This window comes from Sitodiplosis mosellana, unplaced genomic scaffold (genome assembly GCF_009176505.1).
Source record: "Sitodiplosis mosellana isolate CC-2019 unplaced genomic scaffold, AAFC_SMos_1.0 Smas_scaffold_6102, whole genome shotgun sequence".
NCBI classification, from domain to species: domain Eukaryota; kingdom Metazoa; phylum Arthropoda; class Insecta; order Diptera; family Cecidomyiidae; genus Sitodiplosis; species Sitodiplosis mosellana.
The window spans coordinates 1,724,985-1,746,450 of NW_022601343.1; the positions used below are offsets into that span (position 1 = coordinate 1,724,985).

The window sequence follows — 21,466 nt, forward strand, 5'->3', positions numbered from 1 at the left end:
GACATTTTGAATCTTCAATTCAACAGTGCCATCATCGCCTTTCGTGATGGTGACGCGATCGTTGTCATCTGCATCGATTTCCTTACCGTCATGCAGCCATTTGAGGTCGTTGTCTGCGCCGGGATACGTTTGCAATTTAACTCCCAGACCCAATGTTGATCCTTCTTTGGCATCTAAGTTTTCCAATTTAGTTTCGAAAACGGGTTTTCCGCTCACTATGTCTTTTTTATCGTATTCAATCGGTTCAGGTGTTGCTACGCTAACTTTAGCCCCAGAAGAGGCGGTCCCGAATTCGTTCTTTGCTATTATTACATATTCACCGCTGTCTTCGACCTGTACATTGTTTATGGTTAATTTGAGAGTTCCGTCCTCTTCTTGTGATTTTTCAACGCGTTTACTCATTGGAATTGGCTGTCCATCATGCAGCCACTTCACTTCTGGCTCGGGATGTGCATCCACCTTTGCTACCATCGACAAATCGGATCCTTTCGGAACATCCTGATCTTCTAGTTTGATGGTGAAACTTGGCTTCGTTTCGATATGTTCATCGATTTCAATGCCTTCTGGTGTAACTTTTACTGTTGCTTTTGATGAGCATGCACCGGATTCATTCGCAGCTATGACAATGTACTCTCCGCTATCTTTTGGTGTGACTTTATCGATTTCCAATGAAGCGTTTCCATTGGACTTTTGCACAATTTTTATATGTTCATTGTCTGGTCGAATTTGTTCACCGTCGTGCAGCCACTTAATCTCGGGTTCTGCATGAGAGGCAACCTTTACGTTAAGTGCCAATGGGCTGCCTTCTTTTACAATGTGATCGTGTAAATCAAGAATGAAATCGGGTTTTTCTTTTCGTGGCTCACGGCCAGTTGCTTGTGATGAAACAGCCAAATATCCACTTGTGAATGCCTTGCCTTCAGGATTGATTGCCACTACTTTGTATTCACCACGATCTTCCATTTTGACGTTATCGATCAGACAAGAGGTAGAACCGTCTGGTTTTTGAACGATCTTTATATGATTCTGATCCGATTCGATTTTTTCACCATCATGATACCACTGAATCTGTGGTTCTGGATAAGCTGCCACCTTTGCCTCCAGCTTAATTGGGTAGCCCTCTACAGCACGGCAGCTGTCAATGTATTCAATGAAAATTGGTCGTTTTTCACGAGGCTCGCGTTTCTCATTAACGATCACTTCAGCACACGATGCAGCCACTCCAAAATTGTTGCTTGCTAGGACTTGGTATTCCCCACCATCAGCCGGCTCGGCGCAATCAATGTGCAATTTTACCGATCCATCGGGAGTTTGTTCACTGCGCACATGAATACCATCTGGCCTAATTTGTTGTCCGTCTTGGAACCAGAGGACTTTCGGTTTTGTGTCACTTTCTATTCTCGCCTCCAGAATAACCGGCTGACCCGCAACTACGGTACAATTTTCAATGTCAGATTTGAAATTTGGTCGATGTTCGGGTAAATCAAAACTTTGGGGCTTCTGCTCTTCTTCCGGCGAAACACTACCTCTTCTCTCACTCAAAACGCTTCGCTGACGAGATGTTTCTCTACTGCGCGATAAGCTTCGTTCTTTTTGATCGACAATTTCATCCAGAACGCTGCGTTGACGTCGGGCTTGCTTGAGCAGATTTTCCGTATACAAATCTTTCGGTTCCTCCGTATTATCGACACTAAGCCGTTTTGCGATCGGTGGTTTCGCATTTATATCGAAGGATTTTGAACGTGGTTTCGTAACTTCTACATCTTCTATGGGCTGTGCTTGAATTTCATCAGTATCTTGCTCTTGTTTTTGTAGTGAAGCTCGACGAGCCTTTGCTCGAATATCCTTGATGCGTTGAGCTTTGGCATCCTCTGGCGACAGGTCTGTGCTTTCATTCTTCTCTTCAATATCATACAGAATCGCTCCTTTCAATGAGCTTTGACGATCGAGTTTACGTTGATTCTTTTCATCGTCCTTGTCATCTGCAAGTTCGGCATACAGTTTTTTCGCTTTCTCCTCAATCTTACGCTGCACATCGTACTCTGATGCTTTTTTCGGTTTGTCCAACTCAATTTCGTCGGCCTCTCCTACCTCGGCTGTGATCACCTCTTGCTCTTGCATAACAATTCGAGTGACTGTCATCTCGGCAACGCCATCATCAAACGGAACATTCTTCTTGAATTTATTCACCGACAGTTCACATGACTTCGATGCGGTTGGCAAACTAATGTCGTCTTCTGAAACGGAATTAATCGAAATACATCTTGATGTTGTTCGCGAATGATGTGCGGCCGGACCATCAGTATCCGAATCAAATTCATCGATAATTGCGTGAGTTTGAATTTCATCGATGTCATTTGCATGATAGCTAAAAGATTCCCCCTCTGATCCCAATTTAAAACTACCAATTTCTTCCACTTGCAAACCAATCTTTGGCGAAGAAATAGGTATATTCATATTGATCGCTTCCTGATCTTCTTCTAAGATAACCGTTGTCGCTCGACGCTGATGAATCGAATGAGATTCCGCGGAGCCTATATTTTTTGACCAATCAATATGAATTTCAAATGATTTTTTTTTTTGAATTTTCGTTCGAATGTCGTGTAGCGTACATGTGCATACAATAATGTGAATATAGTGAATTTTATTTGAAAAGGAAAAACCAACTCAACTGAACCGATGAGATGGATAAAAGTGAGTGAATGTGAAATGGGATCAATATTAAAATTTACATAATCACACAAACACATTTGAACCGCACACAAAAACATACGAACGTATTAGTGAAGTGCCGAAAAAATGTAAATGCAACGTTTTTTTCGGCAATTTCTCAATACAGTTGTACGGTTTATATATGCATGTACTTATACAATGTATAATATACATGTATGTTGCAAATGTTTACAAAAATGCATACTTTTTACTATAATGATTGATTTCTACATAAATACAACTGGGTGGTCCATCTCGGCATCATTTTGAATTTTTTCCTTTTATAAAATTTTCATATTCATTTATTGTTTCGTGCGTGATTTATATATGTGGATACGAATGTGTTGAAAAATATGTATACCTGATAGTGTTGACTGGTGTGATTCTTCTGTATTAACGGATATGGTAACCGTTTCACCGTTTGCGCCAACTTTCGTACAAATCGATTGTGCCCGTGTATCAAGTTCTATCATTGATTTCATTCAATTGGAAATGAAATGAATTGTGTTTGGGTGGTGTAGGTAGGTGGGTGCAAAATGTGAATGTGCGTGTTGTGCCATGTGATTGAGTTTTGGAATTATTTTGGTCGTTGGTTTTCCCAAATTCCAAGGAACAACGTATTGTAAAAACATAATAAAATAACAATGTCAAATTAGTGGGAGGAATCTATACCATAAATATAATGGTTTTTTTTACTCTATAGGTTTACACAAAATTATAAGGAGAACTGACAATACATAATGGAACTACTACTTAAGATTTCAAATCAACAATAATTTGGAACTTGTACAATTGACAGAGTGATCGATCAGGAGATCTTTTGTTTTACTTAGCTAGTCTATGCACCCGCTTATTGTCAGAATTTGTACAATTGTAGAGCGCCATCCATAATTGACGGCAAAATCAGCTGTAAATAGCCGTAAGTGATTTCGACATATTGTGAAATGTTGCGAAGTCACGTGCTGAATTTTACCGTCATTTATCGACGGCGCTCTACAACTTCACACTTCGTATTTTGTATGTATTCAATACAAGATTATATGCGTGTGAGTCTATGGTTTTCCTTATAAAATTGCAAATGTTAAACATTAAGCTTTATTCTATTTCGAATAAAGGGAATTGAAAACCAAGCCCAGACACATTTCCAATTTGTAGTTTCAATGCAGCCGTGGTTTTCTAAATGATTGCATTCCGTACATTATTGAAATGTTAACGTTCTTTGTGCTACTTACCACTTGTTCCTTTCTTAGGTTTTTCAACTTCGTTTTCGACGAGTATGTTGGCATCGACTTGTTCGTCTTCCGTAACTTCTTGTGGACGGGGTTTTGTAAAAACTTCCCGAGCTTTATTTTGTAATTATGTTTGAATATTCGACGACACAACAAAACGCATAAAATGTAACAATTAAAACATGAAAGGAATTTAGGTTATGCGGAATTGAATAACTATAACATTAACAGTCAAAACAACATTTAAAACTTACTACGTCGAACATTTTATATGGCCGCCGTTGAAGAGTTTGTAATAATACTGGGCAAATATTCTCGATATGTTCGATTATAAAAGGTTGTACTTACTGTTAACGGTGACAATGCTTTTTGAAACAGCTGTACCCAATGGATTCGTAGCCTTAACTTCGTACAGACCGGCCTCCTCACGTTTGATGAGATTCAATGTCAGATTATATGTTTCTGAGCGTTGAGAGTCACGTTGGATCTTGATTCTCGCATCGGCCTTACACTCTTGTCCATCTCTGAACCAGACAATCTTTGGCTCGGGAACAGCATAAACCTCGACTTCGAGCAACAATGTGTCCTTTTCCGCAATTTCAATATCCGTCAAGCATTTTCGGATCTTTGGTTGACCTTTGGACAAAAACAAATCATACAGCATGAGAACAATGAACGTATTCAAAGCATGGACATTTTTTGGCACACTTACAATTAACGGTGACTGTGCATTCGTCTTCAATTTTGCCGTAATCGTTCTTAATCACACAACTGTATTTGCCATGCATTTCGGTAGTTACATTGGTCATCAAGAATTTATACGTTTCACCATCATCAGTTTGCCTGAATTCAGTTCGCTTCTCACTGATTTCCATTCCGTCCAGGAACCATTTAATAGCTGGTCTGTAATTGAATCAAACATATATTTATTTGTAGTGCGGCTCACCGAATCTGTTTCTATTTGCTTGAATGGATACTTACTTTGGATAGCCTTGCACAGCAACACATAGTTCAACATTTGTGTCGCCCTCGGTAACGGTGATGCTTTTTAATTTAGTCTTGAAATCGGGTGAGCACTTGATTCGGACTCTGGTATCTTCAGTGATTTCACCGTGTGCATTCTTCAATTTCGCACCGTATGATGATGCATCGGTGCGAACAGCTCCCGTGATAATCATGAAATAGGCATTACCATCTCGTTCAAAACGAATGCGTGCATCATTTTTCTCATTGATTTCTTGGCCGTCTTTAAGCCACTTAACTTCTGGTTCAGGGTACGCATTGGCTCTAAATGACATAATGATTTCTTCTTTTTCACCGTGAATGTATTCACGTTCGAGTTTCCTAACCACTGTTGGTGGTGATAACACGGTTAGATTGAAGTATTCAGAAGTGGTATTGATTTCATTGGTGGCAATAATTGTATATGCACCAGCATCCGATAACTCGGTTCGCTTGAATTCTACCGTATAAACAGTTTGCTGGTTTATTTCATCGCTATGCTTGACAATGATACGTTCGGTTTCGGTGAGCTCCTTGCCATTGTGTAGAATTTTAATAGTAGGCGTTGGATTTCCTGATACTTCTATTTCCATAACGAGACGATCTCCAGCATTGCAGGTAAAATCATCTAGCTTTTGTAAAATGGGACCACTTTTCACTTGCAAATTTATAACTCCCAAATCTTCGCCAAGCTCATTGACTGCCGATACCGTGTAGAAGCCGGCATCTTCTGCTTGAACGCTTTTAATGACAAGCGACATAGTTTCGGCATCTTCGTGCAAAAACTTGTATTTTCCACCCGCTTCGATCACTTCACCATCATGTTTCCATTCGATGGTCGGTTTTGGATAACCTTTGTACTGCAATTCGATCATTGCAGTAGCACCAATGGAAGCCGAAGCCTCTTTGTGCTCAATGATTAGCTGAGGTTTTTCTGGTTCACGTATCAACTGTTGAACAGCTCCTTGCACGGTTAGCTCGGCACTGCAAGAAATATTACCAGTTGATGTTTGTGCGCAACATGTGTAAATACCAGCATCCTCCGGTTTAACATGTTGGAAGAGCAAAGCAAGTGAGTCCTCATCGTCGCCCAATAGGACTTTGAACCGTTCCTCGGGATCAAAGTCAATACCATTTCGTTTCCATTTGAAAATGGGCTGCTCACCGGCTGGCAAAATCTTTCCGAAATTCTCACCGAAAACATTTTTGTCTTCAACAACGGTAACCGTAGCTGCGCAGTTAGCGCTTCCATATTTGTTGGTGGCTGTACACGCGAATTTGCCTGCGTCTGAGTACTTCACCTCAGGGATAATTAGCTCATAGAAGCCTAAGTAATCCTTTTCGCTATTGATTTGAATATGCGAATCATTTACCTCGATCAAATTTTCGCCTTTGAAACTGTATGTTGGGGAGAAATGGACAAATTGATAGAAGAAAATCTAAGGACAGACAACAGAAATGATCAGCGAAAAAGAAATATACTCACAACTGTATTTTTGGTCTGGGTTCGCCAAGTACTTTTACCATGAATCGTAAAAATGTATCCTTCATGACCTCGGTATCAGTGAGACGAATGGCAAAGTATGGTATGTTTTGCTCAATAAGACTCTTCTTCTCTTCTTCACTTTCTAAAAATTAACAATTGAAATTTAAAAAAAAAATGAATAAACCAAATCTCAATTTTATTTGTCATTTATATCAACTAGTTACACTTACTTTCACGAACAATCAATTGTGCTGAGCAAGTCGATGAATCTGCGCCATTGCTTGCCTTTGCTGTATACAATCCACTATCCACTTCACTATAAATTGGATAAAACATTATTTAAATAAATGATTTCAACATGTGATTGTCCAGTTTTGTTCTAACCAGCAATGTTTGATCTCCAGACAATAATAATTTCCGGGTAGTTCAGATGTTGTAATACGGTCAGCTAAACGATCGTCAAGTGGCTTATTGTCCTTAAGCCACGTGATGTTTCCTGCCTTATCTCCCAATTGAATTTCAAATGACGCATTGCTACCAGCTAAAAATTCAATGATATTTGTGTTATATGCTACAGTAGTTCGTACGATGTTCGAAACATTGGGCAACAAAATCTAAACATATACTACGGTGCATACATATACTACTACTACTACTACTACCATAATACTACTACTACCATTATGAAATAAATAACTACAATTAAGCTAGCATTGAGCATGCACAACGTTGCAGGCATTCATAATGATCTGCGAAAAAATAAGCCGCAGTGCTCTCAGTAAATTGCTCTTAAATGTATCATTTTTCTTTCGTACAATGTCTACAACAGCGATCATGCAGAAATGATGATGCGACAATGTTTTGTCTTCGCAGTATGTTTGATCCATTGGTGATTTCAATGTGTACACTTACGTTCGATAGTGACGCCTTTGCACGTTTTCTTTATGGTCGGCTTGCCGACACCGTCTTCTCCGGTGATAGCAAAGTAGCTAGTGCCACTGGTGGATGATGTGACCGCATTCAAATTGCCATTCGATGAGATTCGTTCTTCAGTGCGTGATGATGAGTAGCGACTATGTCTTGTCGTTCCATAACTACTTGTTTCAACGGCTGAACCGCCCACGTCACACTTTCCACCGTCACTGACTGTATTCGGTGTGTGATTCAATCGTGTATTTTGGTTTATGTGTGTGTGTGTGTGTGTGTGTGCGTGTATGGATGTGTGTATGTGTATGTTTTCAGAGTGTATTTTACAAAATTTTAAAACAAAAAAGAAGCAACAATAACATAGAAATGCAAACGTAAGAGCAGGGAAAAAAAGCTCGTCTATGAGCTACCATCAACCATATAAAGTACAACAGCAATTGACCAAATGCATTAATGGTCTAAACCACCATATCGGTATGAATAGTGCGCATCAATCCGTTCTCGTTCAAGAGCTTGAAATATCGCATGAGAATAATTTTTCATTTGACAAAAAACTATCTCACTTAATTAAATTTTCCTCGAACAGATTTTGTCTTCGTAATGTTTCAATTATTTCCTTGTATTTTTCCGGTTGTCAGAATGGCGATTGAGACCATTAACTTGCAATGTATTGTCAATCATGCGGCGCTTGATACGAAAATAGAAGTGAACATTTGAACATTTCAATCCAATTACCTTCAACTCGGCGCCGAGATGAGCGTGATGAATATTTTGATGAATAATAATCTTCCATGTTTTCTAATTCCTGTTGTTGGACTGATTGACCCCGTTCACTGCGACGATCTAAATTTTCCGAACATTCATCCTCTGATCGTTGTGACGACGGCACTTCAATAAATTCGTAGAGCGGTGGTTCTACAATTGGGGGAGCAAAGATATTGATGAAGTCGCCAGATTGTGCTTTGGTTATGGTATCTTCGGCATGCTTAACTTCATCATCAGACTTCAATATGGTGGATTTAAGCGAGCGAATTTTCTGGCGTGCAGTACGAAGCGAATTATCGGTTGTGCCAACTTCGAAGTTTCCGGTGAGGAAAGCACGTGTACGACGTTCTAAGCTCTCCGTGTGCACAAGCATTTTTTTAATGAATTTTGGCGGTGGCGGCGGTTGTGGCGGTGGTATTTTTCGAAAGTTAATTTCAATTGATGTTTCATATGTAATTAAATGGGGCGGCACAAGAAAATCTGGTAAATTCGGTACTGGCGGCTGTCCAGGTGCGCCTGGCCTATCGCCAAAATTGAATAACGAAATGGTTTGCAAGCGATGAAGTGGTGCTTGGTTATTCAAAGCAATTTGATTATTTGGCGTTGATGTGACATTCTCATTTCGACTAGCATTGTTAGTGTTAGTGTTAGTGGCAGCATCTTGTGGATTATCAGCTGGCATCTGTTTAGTAAGCATATTTAAAGCGTTTACTGCTGTATTGTCGCCGGCGTGCATTGTTACAATAGGCTCTACAGTATTATTATTATCAATCAAAGTAATAGTTAAATTCTTATCATCAACATCGAATTTCACTTGATTATTTCGATTTACGCTATCTTCACTACCAACGGCTAATATTTCAGAAACGGTAACGTTGTTCGGTTTACCTGCTTCCTGTATACTTTGAACGCAATTTTCAACCTTCTCTGTTATTTTGATTTCTTCTTGTTTTTGCTGCTGCTGCTGCTGCTGCTGCTGCTGCTGCTGTCGTTTCTGTTGTTGTTCTTCTTGTTCTTTCTTCTTTACTTCGGTGGAATCTATTCGCTTAGAATCTTCAGCAACGGCTATGTTCACTTTTTGCTCAGTAAGAGTTTTCTTAGCGATGGCAGTTTTTGCGCTTACAGATTCTACTTGTGACTTACATTCGACGGTTGTTTGTTCAATTGCAGCACTTCGACTCAGTTTCGTATGTTTTTGTTCAACCGCCTTGATCTGTGTGACGGTTTCAGTTTGAGCCTTGCCCTTTTCCTCTGATAATAATGATGATGATGATATAACTTCAAAATTACTCTGCTGCGTTTGACTTTGTGTTTGTATGTGTGCAATGTTACTTCGCTGCGTTTGCGTTTGTGATTGCGTTATACCTGAATTTTTCTGTTGATCGAACTCTTTTTGTTGTTGTTGTAAGATTTTTTGATCTTCGGCGTGCTGTTTTGCGTAGTAGGCCCTTTCTTCTTCGGTCAAAAAATAATCTTTCGCTACTTCGGACGGTCGTATACCATCCGATTCGTACGATGCCTTTCGTCGGATCGGTAAATGGAAGTGTTCGTATTCTGAATCGGGTTTTATTTGCGTTGGGTCTATGCGCAGGTCATCAACATTGTGCTCATGCAATGTCAATGGATCTGCTGCGTACTGGTTGATTTCAGATAGCCAACGCACTTTCAATTCGGGATGATTTGCAGTTAGTGTCAATGGAAACCGTATATTGGGATGACTTGGTTTTTCAATAATTTCTAAGCTCACACCATCCGTTTGATAAACGAGCTCACACTCGGGCAACTAATTCAATCAAAAATGTAATATTCCTTACGTATTATGCAATTGTTGTTTTCTCTTTTATTTTTGCATTGGAGACAATTTATTCAATACCTTGATAATATCCTTTAATATGAATACAGAGCGATCCTCAGATATGCGTCGAACCTTACACACTAAGATTCTTGATTTAAATAAAAATAGATAACGTTCTCTGGCCTTTTTATCCTTATCGGTAACAGTCCACCATTCGTGGCCCAATAAACGACCTAATTTATGTATGTTGCCTAAAAATGTAAGGCATTTCGCGTTCACATGCGTTTATCATTCACCCACGTGATTTCAAGTGACGAAGAAGAAGAAGAAGAAGAAGAAGAAGAAGAAGAACAAGAAGAAAAACAGTGTACAGAAATACGAATTGATTTTGATATACGAACTTCGGATTGATTGATTTATGAATGGGTGATAGATATGAGCGTGTTTAATATGGCTAAGATGAATTTGAATTCGTGCCCAACATACCTCGAAAACCTTCGATACTTGCTAAAAATTTGTTATCGATAGCACGATGTGGAACACTTAGCATCAATTCTAGAGCTTTTTGCAAATCCGAGACATTCTCGCCCAGACGTTGCGAATATTTCACCAATTCCTACAAAATTTTGGTTATTCAACATTAATATAACAGTCAAATTTCGTCTACTTTAAATACATAATTGACAATGGAGTTGTGTATAATTTGAGTGTGAGCTGTTACAGATAGTTCGCATTTCATTTTTGTTTTGGCTTTATTTTACAAGTATCAACACATAAAATGGTATTATTTTCCATATCAGCTCGCCGTATCTTATATTTTCTTGTATGGAAATTTTTAATGATTTTGAATGAAAACACTTATGTATGTATAATCCCTCAAGAACAACGAAATTACAATGATCAATTCGCTACTACTATCTGTATGGGAATATATTTTCTAATGGACTCAAAATGCTGAATGTTTGTTTTTTTAGTTTCGATTTTTATGTTGGTGTTTCTTACTATACTGACTACTATTCTCTTGCTCTATCGCATGCTTTTAACTACAAATTTTGTATGTGTGTATGTTTCTTATACCATCTTACAAAGAATTGATAATTGATATAATAAAATGTATGTATCCTATTCTTTTTGCTACCCGTATAATGCCCTATTAGACGTTGATGAAAGGTCTTTGACTGAGTAATGATTAGTGTAATTTTGTTTTTTTTTTGTCATAGAGCGCTCTATGTTTTTTAAAAGGTTAAAAGCTGAGAATCAATCATGTCTAAAAATGCTGAAGCTTTGAATATTTGAATGATAATGCGGAAGGACAACAATCTTTGTGATTCGCTTTTGTGCCTTAATTTTTTTTTGTGTGAATTTCGTTGTACCGATGAATTTGCAAAGCAGCAACCTCCGCACAAATGTTTTCACACTCGCAAAAATTGTTGTCCCGAATTGTGAGAAAAAGAGATCAAGCTCAAATAAAATTATATCTATGAATAATATATTGTGATTTCAAAATATTTCATGATGTCATGAATACATGCCGAGAAGAAAAAGTTATTGAAAGATATAAACATCAACTGACCTTGAGCAAAAGCTGATAATCGTTGATACGTTGAATCGGCAATTGCAAATGTTCAGATAAACCTTTTTCGTCACCAAGTTTTTGCGAAAGATCCTAAAATTGAACATCCACACATGAATTCAAATGGGAACGAACACATCAACGTAAAGCATTTTCATCAATATTAACATTGATTTTGTTTCAGTTTGAGCGCTGAATGGAATTTATTTTTAGACTTATGAAAACAGCGATTGGTTCAACGATGAAATGTGGTAAAGTTGGAAACATAAAAAAAATCATATTCATAAATACATTGCCGATTTGCAATACATTGACACTGTGTTTATCATAAGTTGAAGGTGATCATATGATGAAACCATGAATTCGCACCCAAAAACTACACATTATTATATTTGTGGAAATATTTCTTTGCAGTGTGCAATCGTCCAAATGGTTTCGATTTGTTTTTGTTGCTCGAACTCGAAACTCAATTCAAAAATAAACGAATTTAACGTAGAGGCCAAATGAAAACAGGACTTAAAAATTATCTCCCCCTATTCCATAGTTGAAATAATATCGATCGTTGTATGCGCTAACCACCATCCATGTACTATAATCACACATGCGCTAATACGAGCTCATAATCAATGTGAGTGTATTTGATGGTATGAGTTACGCGATCCTTTATCGAAACAGACTATTATATCACCGACTTTAACGAACATGGCCAATAAATAGGCGAAAAACTGTAGGCGATTCCCGCATTCATCATCGTCGTAGTCACATACTCTTCTCTATTCGTCATCGCATGCAAATACTGTTTCAACATTGCACTATCAATTTAAAACTTTGGAGGATGATAAACCCATTCAATTGCAAATCGAACCGACAATGCAACTAACTGATAAAGCAAATACCTTGTCAATAGGCGAGAATACGATGGAGAATCGATGTTATGCAAATATGATCAATGGTAATCCTAGTGATATCGTTTCACAATTCTTTTCTTCCTTTTTTTTCTCTATTGCAAATGCAATTGTTGGTTTTCGATCTTTTTCGATTTTCGTTTTCGTTATAAGCACTATATATATTTTTTTTTGTTCAAAATTTCGTTATTGGTTATTAACACACATACACAATAGTACACACGCGTGCCACCGAAATCTTTTATTGATTATTCGAGAGTGGTTGATCTTGTTGTTATACTGTGCACGATCTTTCCACTGGGAGAAGTCAGCAACGACTAGACTAGTCAATATGACAATGTATGAGCAAGTTTCAGGCGCAAAGCCCACAATCTAAATTTAAATATTTTTGCTTTGCAAACGATATAATACACGTATACTTTTTCAATCAATTTAGCTCAGCCAACAGGCCATGTTTTGCGTACGCCCGTATCTTGGTTCGTGCGTATGTGAGTTGATTCAGTTTTAGTCACAGCTTATTTTTTGCTTGCGCTTCGAGACACTGAATTTCTATGCTACTAAATCATCACAGCAAATTTTCGAACGAAATCGAGAGACACAAATTTGCAAGTGTATCGATGAAATTAATGAATTTCCAACCAAATACTCTGTTCATTTGATTTGTTCGTTTATTTTCTTTTTATAAAAAAACTTCAAAATGCACCATCTTCTCAACTCCTCAACGCATTTGAAATCCGTCCTGCTTTATTTTCAAATGTATCTTTTTTTAATTTTCAAAAACTAACGAAAATCATTTCCTTCATGAATGATGCAATAAACGCTTAACGCTATGGGTTTTCTACTAATTCCAGTTTTGTTTATGTTGAAAACATCAAAATAAAAGAAGAAATGTTATTGATTTCCGAACTAGAGGGAACAAACTACGTTACGTACTTCAAAAATAGCCCCACTATACACCAAAAATATTATTGTGGAATACATACGAACCATCGAGATAAATAAATAATAAATTATCGGCAAAAAATCTCCAAATATTTGTCCAGAGTAAATAACTGAATAACAAGAAAACATTGAAACGTTTGTGTGGCTGAGAATACAGGAACAACCAACCACCGAAATCCATGTCACATAAATGGTGCTCGGTCACATAAATGGTACTTCACCGCCTTTGCCATTTTGTGTTATAAGCGTTTACCATACTAATTTCTGCAATCCCAATTTAATCCCAGCTACACATTCAGTGTAAATTGAAGCACATTGGATAGGTGGTTGCACAAACAACGTCACACATTACTCTTGTTTTTCTACCAAAGATTCTGGCTACGTGCCAATTACATAGGAAACCACCGAAAAACAGACTGGCATTAATGATATCTGTCGATTTGAAAGATAAGCGAATTTTACGATATGTGTGCTAGAAGTTCAAAATGTATCATTATTACAATATTCACATTGTGATTTGAATTTCTATCATTTCGTTTGGATATCAAATTGTAAGCGCTAACAGATATTTTTACGACCTATGGCACGGATAGATATTATTTATCTTCAGATTGAATCATCTACATGTCATTTCATGTGTCTATTCGACAATGCTCAAGTGAATGTGATTATTGAATGTCATGCATTGAACACTGATTAACTAAAAAACCTATTTGCTGATGTAGCTAGATTTGATTTGTGTGCGTCTTCTGTCGACCCAAACAATTGCCTACAAATCTGTTGAAGGAACAGAAACGATTTTGTGATATTTTTAGATTGAGAAATGGAAATGAACAAATTCTAGATTGTCCCACATGTAGATTATTTTTTCTTCTTGTTTTCGTTGTTTCAGAGCAAAACTAAGAAAATCAAACACATATACATGGCAACAGTGTAGCTATTCTAGCTTGATCGAAATTTGTTGCCTTGATTCATATGGATGGAGTTGAATGTAGCGCTTTCGCTTCTGCAGATACAGGAGTATTTGTTCAGCGAGTTGTCAAAATAGATTCTTTTTTTGTATGTATATTTATTTTTCGATCTAAATATAAAATCGGTCTCAATTTAATATACTGAGTCAATGGATCAGCAGGTTAACGTTTTCCAAGTTATCTATTTGATGGTATGCATTTTTAAAATTGCCACTTTGTCACAACAAGAAAAACTACTGGGAATATATTAGCATGAAATTGGAAAAATCTTGTCCTTTCTCTTTTTCAAGATGAAATTTCGTTGCTGTTATTTCGAATATGTATGGTATGTGTGTGCGTGTCCGAAATAATGAAAAGAAACGAAAATACGTATTAAATGCATTTGTTCAGCCCACAATTTTATAGGATAAATGTTCATTGCAGTGCGTTAAATGTGATTTCTTTTTTATTCAATCGTCTGTTTCCTCTTTACAAATTTACGTCGAACGCACTTAAAATAGCGAAAATATTTTTTAGAAACAAATTGCGAATCGGGTGAAATTCCGATAAAACCGCACGTTCTCTGTCGGAGAATGAAATGCATTAAAAACAACAACTATACATTTCCTCATATTTTTAATCTATTATTGTTATTTTAAGAAACTTTCGAAAGCACAAAAGCTTGTCGTTTGCTGTCATTTTCCAAGTTCTTACCACAGATAGCGACACCATGTCATAACGACAAACGTGACGCACCGCCAACAGAAAAAAAACCGGTCGGTTCATTATTATCATTATTATTAGTGTCTAAATCATTTTGTGATTTTTTGGTTACCTGAAAATATTCTCGCACATCCTTGCGTTCATGCAAAAACTCTTGTGCGTTTGGCTCATCGCGGCAGTAAATGACATGCTTATCAAAATCACGCTCCAGTCGCAGGAATGTCTTTCCAATCATACTGGGCTTATCCGCATGGTATTTCACACCTTCGATAAGAACTCTGAGGACAATTGTGGTTATAGTTTAAAATAAATTAAAACAACTCTTGTCATACTAACGTGTTATGGAACTCTGTGATCTGCTTAAAGTTTCCAAAAATAAGATCTTTATTGTCTGACACAATTTTTGGTGGTTTACTGTTTTCCACAGTTTTGATGTACTTGTCTACGATGCGCGTTAGATCTCGTCCGAATTCTTCTTCCGTCTCGATTAGCTCTCGCACAACGGCTCTGCATTAAAACGCAAATATTAAATCATACAAATGTTATATTCAATATAAGAAGAGGTGTATACTGTCGTCTGTAGGCAGCGTCATCGACACGATCACCATAGATAGCTTTGTCTGTCTGCTGTTCTGAATCGACAGTTTCCAAAATCGATGCCGGTATCCATCCTTCTTTTGTTGTTTCAATACTATCGAAAACCCGAACCATCCACCTAGGGGGAAATTACCATTTGAAAAAATTAAAATGAATTCAATTTACGTGTGGTCTTTTGAATATTCATTCGTAATAAAATGTAATGTTGTTGTCGCTTTCACTATGCATAAATGGCTAGTGTCACTTTCAGTTTCGGCTTCACTTATTACAATTACAACAAGTGAAAACGATGAACTTATAAACATTTTCATTTAAAAGATATGTGTGAAAACCGATTACAACAAGAATAAATGACAAATTCCGACGGTCATAAAGTGTTAGTTAAAGAAAAGCGAAAGCAACTGCAAAATTAAAATTAGAGCCGCCATTAAATGTTGAATAACAATAAAATGAAATGACGTGTGAAAATTATAGACATTCATTGCCTGCGTTTGTATGCACTAAAATGTTATTCGATCGAGTGCTTTCGGCTGATGTCATATGTGTTTATACATGAACTCGCCAATGTTAAGACTGAATTCACTTTCATTTGCATTTACTTGGGAAATCAATCCGAAGCTTAGCCGACATTTTAACGTTGGCTACGCACCAATGCTTCTAAATATCTATCAATTGATAAATGCAAACGATCGCTAGATTGAAATACGCGATCAAGAAAATCGATTTCATTACGCGATCAAGAACATTTAAGTATCTTCGTCATTGGCTGGGGAAAAAACTGCGTAAATCGAGCGAGAAATCACACTTTCTTGCAAATGGGACAACATTACAAAATTTTTGTTTAAATGACAAAAATTGTGTTTTTTTTCTCAATTTAAACAGTTTTCAAGCAATTGTATCATGCTAAAGAAATTTGAAAGAAGAAATCGCGTAAATTTTGTGTCTTATTCATTTTCGTTTTTGAATTTTTTTGTAAATAACGTATATTTGGAGTTTGAAATAACATCATTGCCAGTGATTAATATGTAAGTGAATATTAAAAATAAAATAAATCAAAGAAGATCTTTGGCACTTGCATTCAATCCTTCCAAATATAGAAACAGTTAGGGATAACGTACATTTCATTGTTGTGTGTGATGTTTTTGTTGTTGCGTCTGGGAAATTTGGTTAGCTTTAGTGAATATGAATCGGATCGATTGGGACTGTTGATTGTGGTAGTATTGGTGAGCATTTGTGTTGTTAGTTCGCATTTTGGCACATTTTCAATTCCTTTGTTTGAGTTAATGCCCTGACGTACAGAGATATTTTTTCGCGGTCTACTTTGACTATTTAGCGGCTCATATGTTATGATTTGGTTATTTTTTGACACACTAATATATAAAGTTTATTGGATTATAAGTTGAATGATTTTGTGAATGAAAAACTTCTACTCACTTGTCATTTTCATCGTCTCCGGGTCCAGACTGTCTATTTGATGTCATATCGAGCACTTCAACTAGATCACCTCGTCGAAGCGTTAAGGAGTTTGGTCCATCGCCGACGAAATCTTTGTTTACTACTAATATGTCATATACCTGATGAAAAGTAGAAAAAACGAATATCATTTGACATTACAATTTTGACTTGAGGCAAAAATAACGAGTTATTCTCTTATTTCAAACATCTTCCCAGCTGATGTCAATGGCAACACGAACGCCAAAAATAAAAATGGTTACGTATTTCAGCCAGTTATCCAATTCAGACAGTCGTGTACCAAGAGCATTTTAGAACATTAATCTAGGAGTGTCTAGGCGTTCATACGTTGTCTGCTTGGGATTCCGCAATATTTCTGTATGACATGCAAAAGTGATCGATTAATGCGAAAAGTTTTAACGAAAAGAAATGGTCGAAAGATGATTGTTATCACTGTATTCCTATATCGTTTGCTGTTTACTCTGTCCTTCAAATTTGAGACATACAACAGGCTTTTCAATTATTATTAGAAACGAAAAGTAAACAAATGTATTGGAGTAAATGTTTTTTTTTCTTGTAGAACTCTAAAATTTCAACACATTTCCTTACTCTTAAATTTGAAAATGGTTCGAAATTCAAATAGATGATAGAAATAAATACTTTCAGTGCGTCATAACTAACGCATTTGCTTCATAAATGAATTGCTAAACGCGCGTTATGCATGCTCTACATTCAATTACAATCTATAAAGTAGTCAGTGACGTAGTTGAGACAAAGTAGGATGGGAAAGGGGACGGAAGGTGAATTGGATCAATACCAACTACGTTCACATATGAATTGTAGTTTTTGTGCTACTACCAATATGATTATTTCCTGTTAACAACACCCAAAACAACGGTAAATACACTCAAACCCCATCTGGAAGCTAAATCTGAAGGTTATGGCTTCCATTTATTGAATGAGATTTACGTAAAAAGTACGGCGTTTTGTACATATATTCAACGGAGTGGAATATAGGCACTGTGGCGTAACTAGAAATTTTTTTCGGGGGAGTTTTCAATTTTTCAGAAGTATTAAAAAAATGCAAGTGAGACTTTCTGGGAATATTCGAAGTGATGATTTTTGAGGATAAAACTAAAATCGTCCTAAAACATACGAAAATTGTAATAAACTATACGAAAATTTTAGTATTCTTTAACTTTGCTTTCCAGAATGCTTAAATCAATTAAAATTGATTTAATCTACGGGAATATCACGCTCCTGAATCATGTGAGATATTTGAGATATTTGAAATAAATATCAATTGTATGACATATTTTCGAATATTTCGAATAAATAAAGATTAAATACAAAACCTCCTTTAAAATTTACAAATCGCCAATAAAAATGACAAAACGGCAATAAAATTGACAAAAAAATTCAACAAAATTGACAACAAATCGAAATAAATTTAACAAAACAAACCATAAAACTAACATTACGTTCAATGAAATTGCCAGATTGAGAAAATAATTTTGACAATATAGGCAATAGAATTGTCAAATTAGAAAATAAATCTGACAAAATGGTTATAAAATTGACATTTTTTGCAATAAATTTGACGTAAATTTATCTATTTGGTGCTTGTTATTGTCAAATTTATTGCAAAAAATGTCAATTTTATACCCATTTTGTCAGATTAGTTTTCCAATTTGGCAATTCTATTGCCTATATTGTCAAAGTTATTTTCTCAATCTGGCAAATTCATTGAACGTAATGTTAATTTTATTGATTGTTTTGTTACATTTATTTCTGATTTTTTCGTTAAACTGAACAGAAATAAAAGCGACAAATAATCAAAAATTGACACAGAAATGGCTCATTTAATTTTGATCCTCAAATTTCGAAAATGATCCGAAAAATATTTAAAATGATCAGAAACTTTTTTTACAAATTTGAATACCGAAAAGTCTCCTTTTAATAAATTATCTTCACACACGCATGCATATTTCATCGCACAAACAGTACAATGTAAATAAATCGGTAATAGATAATTAAAAAAATATTCATAATCCTGGATGCCTCATGGTTCAGTCAGGAAATGCGATTGACATAAATCAGAGAACAATCAAATCCATTGTTTAGAAGTGTCAAAAATGTGTCTAATTTGGAGTTCGAATAATTTATTTTGTCAAATTTTTGTTTTTGCCCACATTTTTGTTCATAATTTTACAATCACAATACATAGACAAATATTGCCAAAGACAAAAATAAAGAGAGAACATTGACGAATAAAAATTCCCCATAAAGCAATGTGATCCGATGTATGGTTTACGTTCGACGTGCTTTCAAATGTTGCCCTTCTAGAGGCGGTTGTATGCATTAAAGGGTTAATAAATTTTATTTCCATGGTATATTTGGTATATTTTTCTGGAGAATACCCATTTTTTCTGATCCGTTTATGAAACGATTTCGGATATTTTTAAATATAGTTCTGTTCATTGTAGTTTTTTTTCTGATCAATTTTGAAAAGTGCATTTCTGATCATTTTAGATATTTTTCGGCTAATTTCGAATTTTTTCTAATCATAAGGTAATGTTTCCTTAGACGGACCGGCTCCTTAGAAGGACCACTCATAAATTTTTGACATCTGAATGTCAAATCGAAACGTCACTTATACCAAAAGATTAGCACACTGAGAGCACACTTTTGGTCGTATTCCGACGAGTACAGACGCATTTTTCGTGTTGAAATCAATATTTCGTGAAATTTTGAGTTTTCAAAACTTTTTTAAACATTTTGTGTACGCTCATAGTTTGAAAATTTGTGAACATTTTTTTAAGTTGAATACACTCAAAAGTAAGTAAATTTAGTTTACTTTCAATATCCGTACATAAATCCATCGATATTGCGTGATAAAAAATTTTTTTGCCACATGGCCAAGATGGCCGTCATTTCCTTAGACGGACCAGTTTTGTGTCCTTAGATGGACCAGTGTGTATACGCCATTTTGAGTGATTTTATGTTCGGAATAGGCATTATATTTGATGGGAATGTGTTTTAATTGATTTTTTTTGAATTCTCATACAGTTTTGTTTTGAAAATGTCAGCAAGTACGAGCAAAACACCTGAAAAACGGCCAAAAGCACCAGTAAAAACAACTATCGACTATGAGGCTGTAGTGGAGGCATTGAAAGCAGTTAAAATCAACAAGAAATCATTGCGTGTCGTCTCAGCAGAATTTGGTTTTTCCAAAACCACCTTGATACGATACATAAAGAAGTTTGATGAAGAAAACAAAGACATTACCAAACTTACTGACGCTGAACTCAATGGATTGGTTCGGAAGAACGAACCGCTCGGAGCACATCGCATGGTATTTTGATTTTATTAGAAAATATACAGAAAAGGTGTACCATTTTTTACAGCTTTGTTATTTTTTTCGTAGATTTTCACACCTGAAGAAGAAAATCAATTGGTTGAATATGCCAAAAAGTGCTGTTTCTCCTAATGTATCCTAAAGTCGATTAAATGAAAGAATAATGAATAAACGTTCAATAAATATCCAAAATCTGATGTTATTTCTTCATTTTCACTCATATTTTCAAGTTTTTCCAAGTGGTCCGTCTAAGGACACAAAAGTTTTTTTTTCCGAAAAATCATGTGGTCGGAAATTTTGCGATAAAATTTTTTTTTGAAACGATATCGATGGACTGTCTTCGGCAAAAAGATTCCTTTGCTCATCCTCTTTCCAACGGTACCCCACACTATCAATAATATTTTCACCAAATGAAGATACAAACTAATTTCAAAGTGTGGTCCGTCCAAGGAAACATTACCTTATTAGGTTTTTTTCTGATCAAACTAATAAAAAAAGTTTCTGATTATTTTGAATATTTTTCGGATACTTTGCAAATTTTTCGGATCAAATTTGTAAAAAAAGTTTCTGATCATTTTAAATATTTTTCGGATCATTTTCGAAATTTGAGGATCAAAATTAAATGAGCCATTTCTGTGTCAATTTTTGATCATTTGTCGCTTTTATTTCTGTTCAGTTTAACGAAAAATTCACACGATAAATTGCATCAATGACAGTGTTAAATTGCAATTGAGTGTGTTTCGCCACTCTTTGAATGCTCCATTAGAGGTTTTTCCAGTGAATTTAAAATTACCGAATGTTGTGTGTGACGAAACTTTATGAAATGTCATAATTTGAACGCGCGCAAACCGTTTGGGTTCCACGCAATTGTTTCCAAATTCAATGTGATTTCGATTTATTCTATTGATTTTGGATTGTTTTTCTTTTATGTTTTTCAATATTTATTTTTTTAAAACATTTTCGCAAACAAGAATATTTACAATATCATACATTTCAACACACTAAGTGATCGGCACATTGCGAACTGTCACATCTGTCAACACCAAATCA

At 35.9% G+C, this 21,466-nt stretch overlaps 1 protein-coding gene across 3 annotated transcripts in view; it reads right to left on the reverse strand.

The window, feature by feature from the left end:
- The window catches only part of LOC129573566 (obscurin), a gene marked incomplete at its 5' end in the record, with an annotated part of 48,236 nt that extends 31,056 nt beyond the window's left edge, over window positions 1-17,180 (reverse strand). The window contains 17 exon segments of one of the 3 annotated variants that reach the window (XM_055454211.1): window positions 3,945-4,055; window positions 4,290-4,577; window positions 4,654-4,844; window positions 4,923-6,341; window positions 6,430-6,571; window positions 6,660-6,745; window positions 6,814-6,970; window positions 7,342-7,575; window positions 8,092-8,271; window positions 9,010-9,904; window positions 9,995-10,167; window positions 10,403-10,532; window positions 11,490-11,582; window positions 15,122-15,287; window positions 15,346-15,516; window positions 15,581-15,724; window positions 17,041-17,180. In XM_055454211.1, coding sequence (XP_055310186.1) covers window positions 3,945-4,055; window positions 4,290-4,577; window positions 4,654-4,844; window positions 4,923-6,341; window positions 6,430-6,571; window positions 6,660-6,745; window positions 6,814-6,970; window positions 7,342-7,575; window positions 8,092-8,271; window positions 9,010-9,904; window positions 9,995-10,167; window positions 10,403-10,532; window positions 11,490-11,582; window positions 15,122-15,287; window positions 15,346-15,516; window positions 15,581-15,724; window positions 17,041-17,180 — 4,720 coding nt within the window. 3 annotated transcript variants of the gene reach the window in all.
- Between the last annotated feature and the right edge of the window lie 4,286 nt (window positions 17,181-21,466).